The sequence below is a fragment of the Ceratotherium simum genome, chromosome 22 (genome assembly GCF_057802395.1).
Source record: "Ceratotherium simum simum isolate JZ-2026a chromosome 22, ASM5780239v1, whole genome shotgun sequence".
Lineage (NCBI taxonomy): Eukaryota > Metazoa > Chordata > Mammalia > Perissodactyla > Rhinocerotidae > Ceratotherium > Ceratotherium simum.
In genome coordinates this window covers 38,921,327-38,940,858 of record NC_141921.1, presented here as the reverse complement: position 1 = coordinate 38,940,858, position 19,532 = coordinate 38,921,327, and the positions used below count along the sequence as shown (strand labels likewise).

The window sequence follows — 19,532 nt, the reverse complement described above, 5'->3', positions numbered from 1 at the left end:
TCGTGGGGAGGGAGTCCTGGAACCAATCCTCTGCAGATAGCGAAGGGTGACTAGACCCAGAAATGGAATTGCTGAATCATATGGTAATTCTAAGTTTTTGAGGAACTGCCGTACTGTTTTCCACAGGATCTACATCATTTTACCTTCCTACCAGCAATGCACAAGGATTCCAGTTTCTTTACATCCTTGCCAACACTTGTTTTATTCTGTTTTTTGATAATAGCCATCCTAATGAGTGTGAAATGGTGTCTCATTGTGGTTTTAATTTGAATTTCTCTAATGATTAGTCATGTTGAGTCTTTTTTCATGTGCTTTTTGGCCATTTGTATATCTTCTTTGGGAAAATATCTATTTAAGTTTAAAGGTGCCCATTTTTGAATCTGCTTGTTTGTTTTTTTACTGTTGAGTTATATCGTCATTTTTTAAGGCAAATTTAAAATGTCTTAAAGTTATAGAAGAAAATACCCATTAAGCTGTTATGCAAAATAGAAGTTTTACTAATTTCTTCTGAACATGGTACTTTGGTGAGGAAAAATCTAATTGTGATACTAAACTACCACCTTAAATCCCTAGGTTGAGGGTAAAGAAAGCTATTGATCTGAGAAACCATTTTAATATGAATGGAATAGTTTTCATTGATGTAAACCTTACTAGAGTAGGGGTAGCTGTACTGTATATTTCACCCATTAATGGTTTAAAATTATAAAACAGTTTTGCCTACAGGTACTTTGACCATGTTATTGACATGGCAAAGCATATATTGTAAAAAGCTATTTGGAATTTCCCTTTTTATCATATTTTCCAAAATCTAGTGACACCAGAATATTTCAGATCCCAGCTTCCTCTTGAATAGTCTAATTTTCAGAAGTTGCTTTGTCTTCATTTTTTTTTCCTGTAAGTTTTGGAGTTATTCAAAGATTGTTATGAAATGATTCATTAGTAATAAGGCAGAACAGTCAATTTAAGGATCTCACATTTGAATTGCAGCTTAGGGCCGGCCCCCTGGCTTAGCGGTTAAGTGCACACGCCTCCGCTACTGGCGGCCTGGGTTCGGATCCCGGGCGCGCACCAACGCACCGCTTCTCCGGCCATGCTGAGGCCGCGTCCCACGTACAGCAACTAGAAGGATGTGCAGCTGTGACATACATCTATCTACTGGGGCTTTGGGGGAAAAAAAAAAGGAGGAGGATTGGCAATGGATGTTAGCTCAGAGCCGGTCTTCCTCAGCAAAAAGAGGGGGATTAGCATGGATGTTAGCTCAGGGCTGATCTTCCTGACAAAAAAAAAAAAACACATTGAAACAATAAAAAATTAAAATATGCAACATAAATTAATTGCAGCTTAAAATTAGCATGTTTGATTTTCAGAAAAAGGGAAAGCAGCGTAATAATGTAGGCCAGGGTTTCTCAACTTTGGCACTATTCACATTTGAGGCCAGATATTTCTTTGTTATGGGGGCTGTGTTATGCGCTATGAGATGTTTACCAGCACCCCTTGCCTCTACTCACTAGATGGCAGTAAGCCTCACCCCTCTCACAGTTGTGACAACCAAAAATGTCCCTTGAGGGGCAAAATTGCCCCCACTGAGGGCCACTGATATAGGTATTCACAATTACAGGATTTGTGAATGAAATAGAACAGTGCATCCAAAGACTGTGGACTTTGTTAGATATTTAAAATATTTTTGTGTGTGTGTTTTAATTGTGCTTTTGCTTTCATCCCAGAAAATGTTTATTTTTAAAGATCATATTCCACAAAGTTCTAGATAATGGGATCTATGAGATGTTTTTGTTTTACAGATATCAGTGATTTTTCAGTCAGGTTATTAATATGTGTCAAAGTTCTAGAACCTTACTTAGAACAGCCATTATTTTTCTTGAATAATTAATAAAACCTCACAGAAGAAATACTTTGCAGTTTGCAACAAAGTAATATTTTATCAGAAATTTTCATTTCACTCTTAGATACTGAGTTTAGTTAATACCTTCATTTTACTGAGCTTGGTGTACTTTCCTAGGCATTAATTTGCCTAGGAAATTAATTGCTTGCACAATTCAAATCAATAATTTTTTGGAGGCACATCCATAACATATCAGGCACTGTAGCAGACTGTATTTACAATGCTGAATCCAGTATTGGACTTTCAAGAGGCTGGTAAATGAGTAGTCATAATACGAAGTGGAGGGATTTGAGATAGACATTGTAGTAAAAGAGGCTTAGAAGTATACAGCCAAGAAACCAGTGAATGCTGTGGGGTGGAGTCAGAAACAGCTGTAGAGCAGGAGGTTAACATTGGAGCTAATCCTTGAAGACAGGGCAGGCAAGGAGGGACCCTTCAACAGGAATGGGTATGGACAAGAGCTCTCATATGCTTGCTATATGCTAGGCAGAGTGCTAAGTACTTTATAATCATTAACTCGTTAAATCCTCACCACAGCCCCTCACAAGTGGTAGGTATTATCACTAGTTACATACAGTCATGCATTATTTAACGGGGCTTGGGCGGGGGAGTGTACTTCTGAGAAATGCATCGTTAGGGGATTTTGTCATGTAAACGTAAAGTGTTTTTACACAAACCTAGATGATATAGCCTTCTACACACCTAGGCTATATGGTACTAATCTTAGGGGACCACTGTCATATGTGCAGTTCATTGTTGACCGAAATGTTATTGTACATGTCTGTACCAGAAAATTAAGGTTTAGAGAAGTAATTTAACTAAGGACTTATATATCTAATCAGGAAAAAAAGGTTATAAAGGGTCCTCTCTCCCTTGTTGAAGAATGTGGACTTTATCCTGTAGGTATTTAGGAGCTATCAGAGATGGAAGGTTGGAGGTAGGTGGAGAATTATAGAACCCTGCAGTTAGCAGGACTTTGAAGGTCTTGAGGTCTGGTAACCCACTAGGGAAATTAAAGTTTAGAGAGGCAAAATGAGGTGCCTTACTAGACCACACATTTGAGTATTTCCTTCCTCTTTTTCTTATAAAAAACAGAGACTTAATTCAGGTTACATTAGAAGTGGTAGAGTTGAAAAGGGAATTGGGATCACATAAGACTGTCTACTAAACTAGTGTTTTTGTTTTTGTTTTAACTTTTTGGACTCAGGACCCTTTTAAACTTTTTTTTTTTTTTTTTTTTTTTCCGGTGAGGAAGATTAGCCCTGAGCTAGCATCCGTTGCCAATCCTCCTCTTTTTGCTGAGGAAGATTGGTCCTGGGCTAACGTCTGTGCCCATCTTCCTCTACTTTATATGAGGGATGCCTGCCACAGCATGGCTTGATAAGTGGTGGGTAGGTCCACGCCCAGGATCCAGACACGTGAACCCCGGGCCACTGAAGCGGAGCACGAGAACTTAACCACTATGCCACTGGGCCGGCCCCTAAACATTCTTAAACTATTGAGTTTTTGTTTATTGTAGGTAATATCTATTGACATTTGCCATACTAGAAAGTAAAACTTTTAATTGGAAATTTTTATTTATTAATTTATTTGACATAACTCTTTTTTAATTTTAATAGTTTATTTGAGCAAAAATCTCTTTAAGAATTGGGCAGTGCCAAACCGGAAGTGGTTAGGAGCACTCCACCAACAGGAAGTAGGAAAAATTTATAGAGAAAAGGCAAAAGCAAAGCAAGGAAATTATCTGATCGCATATAGCTTAAGCGTTTGCCTTATTTGGAAAAGCCTAATTGGCTGTGTGTGATTGGTTGTCCTTGGGTCTGATTTCTTAACCTTGAGGCATTTACAGGCTTAGGTTTTGGTTTGCTCAGGTAGGCTGCTAAGGTATGAGAACCACGTCAATCTAATGGCCTCCCTGTTTAATTAACAACTCCTCGCTTTTGGTCATCCTCTCATACATGAGAAATTAACCAAGAATTGAGTATTAGTGCCACTCTTGGTCACCATCATGTTGTTAAGTTGTTCTTATCTCATGGTGAAACTCATAGGTTATGATATCAGGTCCGTGGAAGAATTGTTTTTGCTGTTCATCTTGTTTCTGTTTCTCCAAGGGCACTGAGACTATCTGATGTCCTGCTGATGGCTGTAAACACGAATTTAAGACCCTTGAGAGAACATAGCCCACTAGGGAGACTACAATGATGACTATCTGTTGGCTAATACCTAGAGACTGAAGTATGCTCCTTAGCCAGGGCCCCCTTTGAACCAAACCAATTGGTATCAAATAAATAAAAAAATGTACCTGAAGGGGCATCAACTTGTTTTAGCCAAGTGGCTTGTTCGTTAATTTCTTGTATTTGCCAGAATTTCAGAGGTGTTGATCCAGGTACAGCAGGAGGTATTTGCTATAGCACAGACTTCTGGCTTGTTCAGCCAATAAATAATCTAAAGCAATTGTATTATCTAAAACCACCTTAGCAAGACATTCTAGGGACTTTTGTTGTGCAACTGTGGCCTTAGTGGTAGGTTTAGCAACAGTTGCTGGAGTTAAGAAGCTTGTCTTCCTATGCATTAACAGAAAAAGCAAGTAGCGTAAAGAAAAAAGGAATAAAGATTTCATATTGGAGATGAAGATCTTCATCCATGATCTTGGGAGAGCTCTCCACCTCAAGATGTTGTCTGCTTCTGGGGAGGAACCTCCCTGATCAATTTTAATTTTAGATCTTTAACTGGTATGATATAACTGTTTTTTAAAACAAAATATAGTGAGACGGGTGGCATTATTTTATCTTTTTGCAAATCTCTTTAGTGTCTGGTTTAATAAGATAGCTAGATTCTCATAACTACATCTGTATTCAAACTGTAATTATAAGTTTTTTTGTGTGAAGTATGTGAAGAAAATCTGGCCTCACACAGATATGTAATTGAAATAGGGAAGACCTCACAGACCCCCTCAAAGGACCTTAGGGGCCCCCACAGGTCCTCAAACCACATTTAGAGAACTGCGGCACTCAGAAGATATGGTTGTCTTGAAAATTTGGACCTGTAAAAAATTGGATATAGAGGTTTTATTATCTCATGTGGTGATGCATTTCATTTAAGAAATTAGATGATTTTTTTCCTCATTTGATGGAAGCACCAAGGACAGTGGGCACATTTCGAATTGCCCAAGCCTGATGGAAAATCTGCATTTTGTATCTTTTCCCTTTTGACTTACGTATTTTGATTACGTAGAGAGAAAAAATTATCAGCTCCCTGATGGAAGAGAATAGAGATTGTTGGAAAATTGTCATTTGAGATTATATCTTCTCTTTTTATTTATTTATTTATTTATTTTAATTAATTTATTCTTTTCCCCCAAAGCCCCAGTAGATAGTTGTATGTCATAGTTGCACAGCCTTCTAGTTGCTGTATTTGGGACGCGGCCTCAGCATGGCTGGAGAAGCGGTGCGTCGGTGCGCACCCGGGATCTTCTCTTATTTATTTATTTATTTATTTTATTTATTTATTTATTTATTTATTTATTTATTTATTTATTTATTTATCCCCCAAAGCCCCAGTAGATAGTTGTGTGTCATAGCTGCACGTCCTTCTAGTTGCTGTATGTGGGACGTGGCCTCAGCATGGCCGGAGAAGCAGTGAGTCAGTACACGCCCGGGATCCGAATCCAGGCCACCAGCAGCGGAGCGCTTGCACTTAACCGCTAAGCCATGGGGCCGGCCCCTAGATTACATCTTCTCTTAACAGATGGGCCCTCTTAACTCTTCTAATTGCAAAATTTTCTAGTTGCTTTTATTGCTCCTTTTTAAAAAATCCATTTATGCCAGATTTTTGTTTATTAACTTAATTTGGTTAAATGCTTTGTAATCTTCCAGCTTTAAAAAAAATGACATCGATGCATATTTATCATAATCAAATGTTTACAAATAATATAGAGAAACAGATGTAGAAGTTAGTCATTGGATGTTACTCTTGTGTCTGAAGAAATTTAGCCCAGAGTCGTCTTACAAATAGTATACCCAGTGCCTACTCAGTGACATTTTCAGTGTTGAGAGTCAAATGCTTACAGTAGTTCCATGTATAAAATGGTGGAAACATTAGTGCTACTCTTGGTCACCATCAGGTTGTTAAGTTGTTCTTATCTAGTTGATTATTTGACACCATAATTTGGTTTAAGGGAATCCTGGCATCCCATATTCTATTTGCTTAGCAAGAAATATGTAACTAGTTGCTTATTCTTATATTTCTCCATTATGAAAATTTTGATCAGATCTGCTTCTTAGTTTTCTTACTAATTTTAATCAAAAATTATAAGCACATATAAGAAATACTTCAGCCTTAATTGTCTTTTTTTTTTTTTTTTGTGAGGAAGATCAGCCCTGAGCTAACATCCATGCTAATCCTCTTCTTTTTGCTGAGGAAGACCATCTCTGAGCTAACATCCACTGCCAATCCTCCTCCTTTTTTGCCCCAAAGCCCCAGCAGATAGTTGTATGTCATAGTTGCACATCCTTCTAGTTGCTGTATGTGGGACGTGGCCTCACCATGGCTGGAGAAGCGGTGCGTCATTGCGCGCCCGGGATCTGAACCCGGGCCACCAGTAGCGGAGCGCGCACACTTAACCACTAAGCCACGGGGCCGGCCCCTAGCCTTAATTGTCTTATGTGTTTAGGAAAAGTGTAACTATATTTCTTTTAAATTATATTTCTTTCAAGTTCTTTACCATTTAGAACTTTTAATTGACGTTGAAAATGTAATATTGATGTGGTCAGGTAAATTTAAAGTCTACTTTCTTAAGACTGTTAGTTTGTATACCATCATTACTGCTTCTTTAAGACAATTTAGAATGGAATAGCATCTGGTTAACTACTTTGGCTTTTAAGAAACAACCAAATACTATGTATCATATGTTTTGACGAATTGTTGTGACTCTTCAGTTTGAATAAAATTATGAAAATAAGAATTTTTTAATATTAAAATTGATGCATTCTGGACATTTGGGCCTTTTGCCAGTTTAGTAGGACTGAAATGTATTTGGAGGTTTAAATTTGTGACTCATTTTGACTTAGGATCTTAAAATTCATAGTATGTTTAATAGCCTATACTAGAATTGTACGTTGCAGTTTAGGTTAGCATATCAAAATGTGAACTCAAAAGTTGTATCATTTTATCATTTCGTAATTCATTTTTTTTTAAATTTTTCGTTTATTGCAGTAACATTGGTTTATAACATTGTATAAATTTCAGGTGTACATCATTATACTTCTCTTTCTGCATAGATTACATCATGTTCACCACCCAAATATTAATTAAAACCCATCACCACACACATGTGCCGAATTATCCCTTTCGCCCTCCTCCCTCCTCACTTCCCCTCTGGTAACCACCAATCCCATCTCTGTCTCTATGTGTTTGTTTATTGTTGTTATTATCTACTACTTAGTGAAGGAAATCATACGGTATTTGACCTTCTCCCTCTGACTTATTTCACTTTGCATAATACCCTCAATGTCCATCCATGTTGTCACAAATGGCTGGATTTCATCGTTTCTTATGGCTGAGTAGTATTCCATTGTGTATATATACCACATCTTCTTTATCCATTCGTCCCTTGATGGGCACTTAGGTTGCTTCCAAGTCTTGGCTATTGTGAATAACGATGCAATGAACACAGGGGTGCATGTATCTTTATGCATTGGTGTTTTCAAGTTCTTTGGATAAATACCCAGCAGTGGAATAGCTGGATCATATGGTAGTTCTATCCTTGATTTTTTGAGGAATCTCCATACTGTTTTCCATAGTGGCTGCACCAGTTTGCACTCCCACCAGCAGTGTGTGAGAGTTCCCTTCTCTCCACATCCTCTCCAACACATGTTGTTTCCTGTCTTGTTAATTATAGCCATTCTGACGGGTGTGAGGTGATATCTCATTGTAGTTTTGATTTGCATTTCCCTGATAGTTAATGATTTTGAACATCTTTTCATGTGTCTGTTGGCCATCTGTATATCTTCTTTGGAGAAATGTCTGTTCAGGTCTTTTGCCCATTTTTTAATTGGGTTGTGTTAGTTTTTTTGTTGTTGAGGTGCATGAGTTCTTTATATATTTTGGAGATTAAGCCCTTATCAGAAGTATGGTTTGCAAATATCTTCTCCCAGTTGTTAGGTTGTCTTTTCGTTTTGTTGATGGTTTCCTTTGCTGTGCAGAAGCTTTTTAGTTTGATGTAGTCCCGTTTGTTTATTTTTTCTATTGTTTCTCTTGCCCGGTCAGACATGGTGCTTGAAAATATGTTGCTAAGACCGATGTCAAAGAGTGTACTGCCTGTGTTTTCTTCCCGAAGTTTCATAGTTTCAGGTCTTACATTCAAGTCTTTAATCCATTTGGAGTTAATTTTTGTGTATGGTGTAAGGTAAGGGTCTACTTTCATTTTTTTGCATGTGGCTATCCAGTTTTCCCAACACCATTTGTTGAAGAGACTTTCTTTTCTCCATTGTATGTTCTTGGCTCCTTTGTCAAAGATTAGCTGTCCATAGATGTGTGGGTTTATTTCTGGGCTTTTGATTCTATTCCAATGATCTGTGTGTCTGTTTTTGTGCCAGTACCATGCTGTTTTGGTTACTATAGCTTTGTAGTATATTTTGAAATCAGGGAGTGTGATACCTCCAGCTTTGTTTCATAATTCATTTTAAAACCTTTCCCCCCCAGGGGCCGGCCTGGTGGCGCAGCGGTTAGGTGCGCGCACTCCGCTTCGGCAGCCCAGGGTTCCCAGGTTCGGATCCTGGGCGCACGCTGACGCGCACCGCTTGTCAAGCTATGCTGTGGTGGCTTCCCATATAAAGTAGAGGAAGATGGGCATGGATGTTAGCCCAGGGCCAATCTTCCTCAGCAAAAAGAGGAGGATTGGCATCGGATGTTAGCTCAGGGCTGATTTTGCTCACAATAAATAAATAAATAAATAAATAAATAAATAAATAAAACCTTTTGCCCTTTCTAGTTATCACTTTAAATTGGTCAGCAGATAATTCTGCCAGTTAGATTCTACATCTTGTTTTAAAATTGGCGTGGTAGCAGGGAATTCACCAAGTGTGTGATGACGCTTGTAATAAATCTAATTTCTGTCACTATTTTGTACCGTAAAGTCATTTTTACCATTGATTGATCATCTTCCGCTTCATTTTTATAATACAGACTTATACAGAACTTTGTTTTTGCTGCCTCATTAATTGTTTCAATAGCGAGAAATTCTGTTCTTGCCCATATTTGTTTACTTCTTTACCCACTGTTGCTGAGGAGTATTGGTAGTATTGTAGGTAAAGGATTTTCCATAATGGTTATTTTATATTTGTTGGAATTAAGTTGATAAATTACATAGCATTTTCTATACTGTAGCCATCTCGTGGCCTTGTGAATAATCTTGTATTGCTTGGAGTACCTAACATATGATAAATGCTTTTTTCCTTCTGTGCTAAAAACAAAAGATTAATGTTGTTAGCCTTTAGTTTGAATGAAAACACAGTATCCTATTCACTTAGTACTAGTAACACTGCTTTTGTTGAATGATCTAAAGAAAAATTTCTTTTTATGGATAGGAAAACTGAAGCCCAGTCATTTGTAGGAGGCCTGGCAATGACGACTTGTGGTTCTGTCTCAAGGCTTTTATCCCTAGTAGTTTGTATTTTGTAACTCAGATATCTTTTTTTAGCTCTTACTGGCATACGTTTATTTCCCTATGTTTCAAACTGCAGAAAGCTCTGATAACCTCCTGAAGTTTTCAACTTTTGCCTTAGCCCTTGAGAGCTAAATAAAAATGCTGTGTAAATTCTTAGTTATAACAATGTGTTTTCTTATAGTGTTTATTTCTTTATTTTTTAAAAAAGCAGTAGCAAGTTTATCTCAGATCTTAGGGTTGGACTTATCTACCTGGCTGGCTTAGAGATTGTCTTGGATATGAGAGCTGTAGTCTTAGCAACTATCCGGTCTTTCCTCCAGTGAGTGTGCTTAAGGTGGAATAACTCCCCCAGAGTTATTTGCTTAAAAGATAAGGCTTCCACAACAGGGAGGGTAGAGTGTGAAGCAAAATTTCAGAAACCTGTAAGTAGCAGAACCTATAAATAGCTTTTTATTAATCTATTTGGGAGTATTATAAAAGAACTTAAAACCACAGCAGTCTTGCACATCCAGTACTGAAAAAAGAATTTTATGTTTCTCAGATAGTTCTTAGGCATAATAAACTTGTTTATATATATCTGTCTCTTAATCTGACTGTGTTGGTAACATTTTCTCCTTGTCTTTCAACTGACTATCTCCCCCTTTGAGGATTGTATTAAACTGAAGAGAATAATAAATTCAATTTCATTGACTTTCATTTCTGACATTATTCACAGAGAAAAAAGCCTAAACTAACAAGACTCAAGTAACTTTACATAATATTTCTTCATTAGTCCTCAAAAATTTAAAAATTAAAATTATCTGAGAAATTATTTTGGATATTTAGGTTTCCTAAAAATTAATTTACCCATGAGGTGGTGTAGTAGTAGTAATAATAATAGTAGAATAGTAGCAGAGCAGTGTCACTTTATTTTTTAATGTTTTTTTTTTCTTAGTTTTTTTTTTTTTTTTTTTGCAGGGGAAGATTTGCCCTGAGCTAACATCTATTGCCAGTCTTCCTTCCCCCCCCTCCCCCAAAGCCCCAATGCATGGTTGTATATCCTAGTTGTAAGTCCTTCTGGTTCTTCTATGTGAGCCACACCCACAGCGTGGCAACTGACAAACAGGTGGTGTGGTCCCGCCACTGGGAAATGGCCTAGACTGCCAAAGCGGTGAGAGCACCGAACTTGAACCACTAGGCCCTTAGGGCTGGCTCCACTTTATTTATTGAATCCCATGATATTCCAAACTCGGTAAACCGTGGGTTATTTTATTTCATTCTTAACCCAGTGAGTTAGGTACTATTATTATTTCCATTTTTACAGATGTGGAAACTGAGGCTTAGCAAGAGGTTAAGTGACTTGTCCAAGGATACTTGCTATACGTCTGAGCCAAGATTTGAATTGAGATCCCTGAATTCAAAACCCATATGTCCACTATTTTATTATTATTACCCTTAAGTGAATTGCATTTACTAGTATTATTTCATTTGGAAAAAATTGTTCAAACTTTGCACGGAATGAAACATTTGTCTTTCAGTGGCATGTGGTGGTAAAAAATCGTTACTTTTGCTGCTACATTCTCAGGTCAGTGTTTGCTGTCTTCTGCCGTCTCTGAAGATAGAGTATTAAATAGATGTGGAGAAGGTAGGGTATCCAGAAATCACAGACCTAAAATTAAGACCTTTTAGTTATTGCCACTTGTAGATTTTAAGTTTTATATGCTACTCATTTTGTTTGTCTTTTCACTCAATTTTTTTTTGCCTTTCTGCAGCACTGATTCTAGCAGTAGCTCAAGTGATGACTCTCCAGCCCGATCAGTTCAATCTGCGGCAGTCCCAGCACCCACTTCCCAGTTGCTTTCATCCCTGGAAAAAGATGAGCCTCGTAAAAGCTTTGGGATCAAGGTTCAGAATCTTCCAGTACGCTCTACAGGTAAAATTTTGTGTTACTATATTTTCCTCTCTGCTACTATTGGGGAATGAGAGACTGAGCAACTTGAATTTTATACTTTGTAGTGACAACAAGCTTTATTTTTGTGGTTCATTAATATTTAATGCCATGTAAGAAAAAGCAAGTGATTATTATAACTTTATGTAGTTTCTAGGATGTTATAAAGATCGCATGTTATTTTATTTGTACCTATTATATACATGTACTATATACGTATACGTTATTATGCATATTATATGCATATATATACACACACTGATTGAATGGTGCATGTTGTATAAAGAAAGCCTGGTTTATTTTTGAATAAATATGCTTTCTGGATTTAATATTTTGATATTAGGGGAAATTTGATATGAAATTGTAGAAATACTATTTTTAGTTAGATTTATTATATTGGCCTGGAGTCCTGTGTTATGTGAAATAACTTTGGACATAAAATTATGATAGGAACCCCATTTCAAAATATTAACATTTTAAATGAGGAAAGTGATGAATAATGGAAAAGTCTAGTTGAAAGCTATACGTAGTCTTTGCTTTACTCCTGATATTTTTAATTGACAGTTGACCATAATATACTGTTATTGCTACATTAGGCATATTGAGTATGTAAACAACTGTTAGTAGATGGTCAAACCAACAAAGACCAAACTAAGTATTTCTTAGCTTAGTGCATTTCAGTGACTTATTTATTAAAACAGCCTATAAAATTTACATACCAGGTTTGTGAATGGAGATATTGTACACAAATGTTGATGAGCTTTTGATTTAGATTACTTGGTAATTTAGGAATGGGTGGGGGTAAAATTGGCTTGTCTTTCTGTACAATTTTAATTTTTATAATAAAGCAAATTAACACAAGACCCCCAGATGGTGTCATGCATCTGTGAAAGGCCTTAAAGTTGTTTAGCATGTTACATGCCACTTACCAAACAATTTTATCATTGACATGACGCTTGGAAAGCTAGAAATAGGACTTACTTTCTCAAGTCTTTAAAAGCTTTATATATGTATATGTATATATGTGTGTGTCTGTGTGTGTGTAAAGTTTTTATTATAAAAGTTTAAACAGGGCCGGCCCTGTGGCATAGCAGTTAAGTGCGAGCGCTCCGCTTCGGTGGCCCGAGGGTTCCCAGGTTCAAATCATGGTGCGCTGCCACGTCGCTTGTCAAGCCATGCTGTGGCGGCATCCCTTATAAAGTAAAGGAAGATGGGCACGGATGTTAGCCCAGGGCCAATCTTCCTCAGCAAAAAAGAGGAGGATTGGCAACAGATGTTAGCTCAGGGCTGATCTTCCTCACCAAAAAAAAAAGTTTAAACATACCCAAAAGTAGGAGTAAGCAAAATGAACTCCCCTTACACCATACCCTAGATTAAAAAATTATCAGTTTTGTCACACTTGCTTTATCTGTCTCCATCTTTTTTCTTTCCTGTTTTTGTTGCTTTTTCTTTGTTTATTTTAAAGGGAATCCCTGACACAACATCATTTCACACCGAATTAAAGATACATACTTTTCTATTTATATATAAAATAGAAGGGCATTTTTCTGCATAACCACAGTATCATCCTTACCTAACAAATACCAATAATATCTTCTGTCACCCAATTTATTTTCAGAATTGTACAGTAGTCTCCAAAATGACTTTTAAGAGTTATTTTATTTGAAAGGTAATGTTTTAATGCTAACAACTTAGGTCAAAAATCAGGCTAAAGATTTAGTAGCTTACTTATTGAGTTATAACTAAATTAGAAATATAAGCAACTTGTTTTTGTTTGGGGATTTAGATACAAGCCTTAAAGATGGCCTTTTCCATGAATTTAAGAAATTTGGAAAGGTGACTTCAGTGCAGATACATGGAACTTCAGAAGAGAGGTATGGTCTGGTATTCTTTCGGCAGCAAGAGGACCAAGAAAAAGCATTGACTGCATCAAAAGGAAAACTTTTCTTTGGCATGCAGATTGAAGTAACAGCATGGATAGGGCCAGGTAAGAGACAAGGAAGCTGAGTGTAATTTGTATTCCAGCTTGTGAAAGGGCAGCCTGTTATCTTGAATGTGGACACTATTCCAGCTTTATTTACTGTCTTGCTTCCAGGGTCTTCTGTTTTAAAGAGTGTTGCATTTATTGTTCAACTTAATAAAATATGTAGTTTTGGTTAGGGAGGGTAAAGATTGTTCTGGTTCTCTATAAGGGAGAAATGCTGACTTTTAAGAGTCTGAAAGGCAGAGTTAAGCTAACCCTTGTTGAGTCCTGCCTTCCCAAAAGGATTGAATTGATTGAGATAAGGAGATAGTTCCTAGGAGAATGACAACAGGATTATCCTGAATTAGAAAACATACTACTTGTAACATCGATTTGAGGGCCTAGTTAGACCAGTTTTGTTTCCATTATGCTCAACATAAATTGGATCTGTTATTCTAGCTTCCCTGACCCTGAAAGATAGTGACAAAGAAACAAGACGAAGTCTTAGGAGTGCAACCCATTGAGGATTTCAAAGGAACATTTTATTAGCTTGAACCTACCTATAAGACCTATTGTAAGGCAGGAAGTCTTCTCAGGCATGGCTTAGGTCAGTGTTTCTCGTTTCAGAACCACCTGCAGTGCTTGTTTAAAATGCAGCCTCTCTGACCCTACCCCAGCTTGCTGGTTCAGAATTCACATACTCAAGTTTGGGAACCCCTGAGTGAAGGCAAACTTGTGAGCAAATTTGTAGAGGAATGAATAGAAACATTAAAATTACACAGTCACATCATGCAGTTGAGACAATTGAACTTTAAGACTGTGAGTAGAATTTATAGGGTAAACATAGCCCATTATCTTGGAATATTCATTTTCTTTGACAATGAAGAGGAAAAAATAGAATTTCCCTGATAAGAATGTGTAAATGTTATTTGTATATTAAAGTAGACACAGAGTTGTTAGAGTGAAGACTGCAAAATCTGCATAATTTTATGATAAAACGAGGAACTCAAAGGAGTATTATCTTTTTAAAGGAATTGTAGGTTATGCCTTCACATTCCCTCCTCCGACAAGTTTGAGATGTACTGTCCTAAGTTATACTAGGCTAAGAGCAACTCATGAGTTCTTATTTAACACATTTGGAATAGTTCAGAACTGACTTGAGGAATAATATTTAGTATGTCATATAATCTATACAAGTTTTTAGAGCCATATATAATTATTAAGTAGTGAGGATCTAATTCAGGGACATTATCAATAGGTGACCCTCTAATCTCCAAATGGTGGGGCTAGCTTGAGATTTTTATTGTCAAAAAGCATTTTACCTAATTAGTTAGCACCCAGGATGTAATTGGGCTTTGACTACCTGCTAGTGAAGATTTTGGGAAGTTTGATTAGTTCAAGATAGGAAAGCTGAAGGTACTTTTTCCAAATGGGACAACATGAAACACCAGTTCAATGGGATATTTGAGAGCACTTGGAGACTTGGTTGGAATTATGCTGTTGGATGGTTAAGTCATAAATGTTTTGTATTGAAATGTATGGAGCTGATTGCTTCCTTAGGCCAAGGACCTCTTGGAATTAAAAAGATCCAAATCCAAGAAACCCAGCTTTGCAGATGGACCCCCGGTGGCTTCTGAGGTGGTGCTTTCTTATTCCTGTCCACAGTATTACAATCCCCTAGACATCAAATTGCAGGATAAAAGAGTTTTTTTTCAATGACGTGTAGGCGTTAAGACTTAAACTGGTCATGAAGATTAAAAAGGTTACATGTGGAAAATACACTCGTTTTCTTTGCTAAACTGAATTTCCGATTTTGAAATTTTTACTGAGCTATTTGGTGGAAATGAAATTACAGATTTTAATGGTTGCAAATCGTGCCTTTTATCCTTCTGATTCTGACTTTTGGAGTACAAACCTCAAGATGTGTCAGAATTATTTTTTCCTTTCATTTTTCTTCCTTTTTAAATGAAATATTCCTAAATATGTGCCCTCTATTAGTTAAGTTAGATAGTTTCAAGAAGACCTAGTTGAGCTTGAAATGAGGTAAACCCCTATCAGATGTGATGAAAATATAGAGATAGGTATATGAGCCTTGGGCAGTTTCTGGGTCCACCTGATTCTGGGTCCATCATTTCTTTAATGATACTGGTAAGATTAAGCTGAGCTACCATTAGCTCTTATCAAACTGGAGTCAGAGGTGAGATGCATTCTGGCTGAGTTCACTCAGCAGCTCAGAAATTGAGTCTTTTTAATACCAGTGTTGTTGACATCATCAGTAATGTTCAGTGGCTGGCACTAAACACTTTGTTTCAGTCAGGTTGATTAAATATTAACTTTTTTGGATGGGTTTGTTTTACGTTAAAACAAGAGAGAGAACATACAGGCTGTATTGTTATTTTTAAATTTTTTACTTATTTTTTATTGAAGTATAGTTGACATCTGTATTGTAATTATTACCAACAAAATGTTGAATGTCTCTCTCTGGACCAAGTTAATGAATGGAGCTTCAGAGAAAGCCTATGATTGAATTAGACATTAAACCAGAGCTTGTGATCGTAGGAAATAGAAACCTTAAAGAGTCATTTAGTCTCCTTCTGAAGTGTTGCTTCAATCAATTTTCCTACAATTATTCTTCTTATATCTAGAAATTGCTGCATTTAGACAATGGGGTTATGCTAATTAGTATGACATACATAAAATGGGAAGAAATATTTTATAAAATGTGGAAAAGTAAATTAAATAATGAAACTGGACTATTTTCAGCTGAGTTTTATGTGTGTTTGAGATTATAGTTTTATACTCCACATTGAGAGCCTACCACAAAATTTTGGAACCTAAGATTAAACTCAAATAATTCCCGTTTTTGCTGGGGTTTAAAATCTGTTTTTTTGTTAGTGATTATTTTTAAAACAAATCAGTTTAGTAGATTAAAATTGAGTCCACTTTTCTGTGTTAAAGATCAAATGAAGTGTTACTTCTCCCTAATTTTTTGGACATAACTTCTTTAGATTTTGGTATTCCTTTCTTTTGCTTTGGAGTTAATAAGAGGCAGCTATTTCTGAAGGTGTGTATAATTTTTCAGATTGTGTGAGCATTCAGGCCCACTATTTCAGAGATTTAGTGTCTTAAACGTAGATTTTCCCATGATATATAAATACACATTAAAACACTCTCTTCTCTTTTTACTCTGCCCTCATCCCACTTACAGAAACGGAAAGCGAAAATGAATTTCGCCCTTTGGATGAAAGGATAGATGAATTTCATCCCAAAGCAACAAGAACCCTCTTTATTGGCAACCTTGAAAAAACCACTACTTATCATGATCTTCGAAACATCTTCCAGCGCTTTGGAGAAATTGTGGTATGTTGCTTTTTACAATAAAAACAGTTTTAGATTTTTGTTACAGAACATAAAGCATAGTACAGATTATATTTGGAAAGATGATCTTTAGATAGTGTAATGAATATTTTTCTCATTTGCCCTATGTGTTTTTAACTCCTGCTAAAAGATGATCTGGCAAAACCCATTGGGGACTGTTTAATATGTGAATGTAAAAATATATTTGTCTTTATGTTTTTTACATATATATTTTCCTATCCATTTTTCTTACCTTTCTTTGTCCATTGGGTGCTCTTTTAATGCCATCTCTAGTCTTGTGGGTTGAAAGGAAGATCTGAGAGAGAAAACATGCCTGTAAGAAAGCAGCAGCAGTTTGGTATATGATTATTATTTTCTCACAGTGCACATTAGAAGGTGGAAAGTACCTTGGGGATTACTAGAATGTGGATGTCATGCTGGAAGCTCAGTTCTATTTTGAAATTTTGATTAGAATCATTTTTGTGTTATGCAAGTCATTGTTAGATTTAGGAATAAAAGGATTTTTCTGTTCCCTATAACTCAAAACTTGAGTCAATTTATAGTGAAAATAATTTGGTTGCAGCTTTGTACCCTTGGGATAAACTATTTTGTGTTTGGAAAACATAGGGGAATTACTTCTGTCTTTCCTAGACTTTCTCTATATTAATAACAGTGAGGACATTGCTCTAGTATATTTGGACTTTGGAGAGTAAAAAAATGTTTTGGGTAGGAACAGCTATGGTTAACCTTTCAGCGGCGTGTGTGTGTCCATCCATTTGTCCGTTCATCTGTTCATCCTTATTTATACACTAATGCTCTATCTAAGCAAAATATCCTTATTTTTTTAATGACATAATCTAGTCTTGTGAATCAAACATTATTTGTCCTTGTTGCTGATCTAAACCTCATCTTATAGGGACTGGGGGCGAGAGATAGAAGTGGTTGGTAGAAAGTAAAGAAAAAACAGAGAAGCTATAAAAATTTAGAGAAATATACTAGCAAACATTCATCTTCCTTTTTCAGTTATTTTGATTTTTTTAAGTTCTTTTATTTTTCTGAGAGTAGTATATACTCTTAATTCCAGCTCTACTGCCTACCTAGATGAGTGACTTGGAGTTCACTTACATATCTGGACTCCAGGTTCTTCTGTCTTTAGACAGTGATCTGTTATTTAATTTGCTATGTGGCATTCATGAGACTATGAATTGATGAAACTTTCAGACATACTTTTATTTGAATGTAGCTACTACTTTAAATTTTGGAAGAGTATTATAAAAAGTTGTATTTGGGCATGTGGATACATTTTCATCACCAGGGTTGCTAAAAATGGAACGATTATGGTGTTTTAAGAGCTATGCTTCTCAGTAAGGTGAACATGTCAGTATTCTGTTTGAAAACCATAATCTCACCATGTTTGCAACTGCTCATGAGGATCATTATTTTAAAGACATGCAGGGCCGGCCCTGTGGCTTAGCGGTTAAGTGCGTGCTCTCTGATGCTGGCGGCCCGGTTTCGGATCCCGGGCGCACACCGACGCACCGACGCACCGCTTCTCCGGCCACGCTGAGGTCGCGTCCCACATACGGCAACTAGAAAGCTGTGCAACTATGACATACAACTATCTACTGGGGTTTTGGGGCGAAAATAAATAAATAAATCTTTAAAGACATGCAACTTTGGGAAAATAGTCTACTGCTTATTGAGAACAGATTATGCTGTAGCCAGAAGAACCTGTTTACTGAGTCTACCCACCAATATTCTTTGGAGACCATTTCTCTTAAATAGCGTTTTCCTGGGTTATTACATTCTACATAATAGAAATCAGCTCCTGTTTATCATTATTTAGAACAATTTTGAGTATAAATTATTGCTTTTTTTAAGGACCCATCAAACAGCTCTTTAAATGCATTACTCATTTTGCTCTGTTTCAGGTTTTGATTATTGGTTTGTGACCCCTAAGAAGGCTTAGATAATAACAATACTTAATCTGCAAGATGTGGCCCAGGTCATTGTTATTTAAATACAGGTTTTGCCATCTAAGTGTGTGGTTTCTCCAGACCATTTCCATGTGTAAGCCAGGTTTTTTCACCTCCTCCTCTAAAGTACCTCTGGTCCTCTAAGTAGGCAGGACCAGAGTGTCAGGTGTGACTCCAGGATTCGAGCATTCCAAAGAGATGGGAGTGTTCCTTTATAGAGTGTTTCTTTAATCCAGAGATGGTGTTCTGATGCATCTTCACAAAGTAGTTCAGGTATTTATATATCCATTCATTCCGGATATGAGAGATGATTACCATATTTATCAATCACCAGGCTTGGTTCAGTTAGATATACTGATAGAATGAGTCTTCTAATTTAGGATTGCGTATTTTAAATCACTTTTTGAAAACTTGATTATCATTTTTGCTCTTCTCACATACTGTATTTTAAATGGCCTGCCCCTAATAAGGATTTTAGATAGTGCAGAAGGGAATTATTTCTTAGGTTTTTATTAAATAGGCTGCCTTTTCTTTCTTTCTTTTTTTATGTGTGGAAGATCAGCCTTGAGCTAACATCCAATGCCAATCCTCCTCTTTTTTTGCTGAGAAATATTGGCCCTGGGCTAACATCCATGCCCATCTTCCTCTACTTTATATGGGACGCCGCCACAGCATGGCTTGACAAGTGGTGCATGGGCGTGCGCCCGGGATCTGAACCTGCGAACCCCGGGCCGCTGTAGCGG

At 36.8% G+C, this 19,532-nt stretch overlaps 1 protein-coding gene across 2 annotated transcripts in view; it reads left to right on the top strand.

Moving 5' to 3' along the window:
* SPEN (spen family transcriptional repressor) overlaps positions 1-19,532 on the top strand; it is an 83,226-nt gene that overhangs the window by 43,758 nt on the left and 19,936 nt on the right. For both annotated transcript variants that reach the window (XM_004425614.3, XM_014783892.2), the window contains 3 exons: positions 11,318-11,478; positions 13,280-13,480; positions 16,665-16,816. In XM_004425614.3, the coding sequence (XP_004425671.2) occupies positions 11,318-11,478; positions 13,280-13,480; positions 16,665-16,816 (514 nt within the window). The remainder of the gene's footprint in view (positions 1-11,317; positions 11,479-13,279; positions 13,481-16,664; positions 16,817-19,532) is intronic.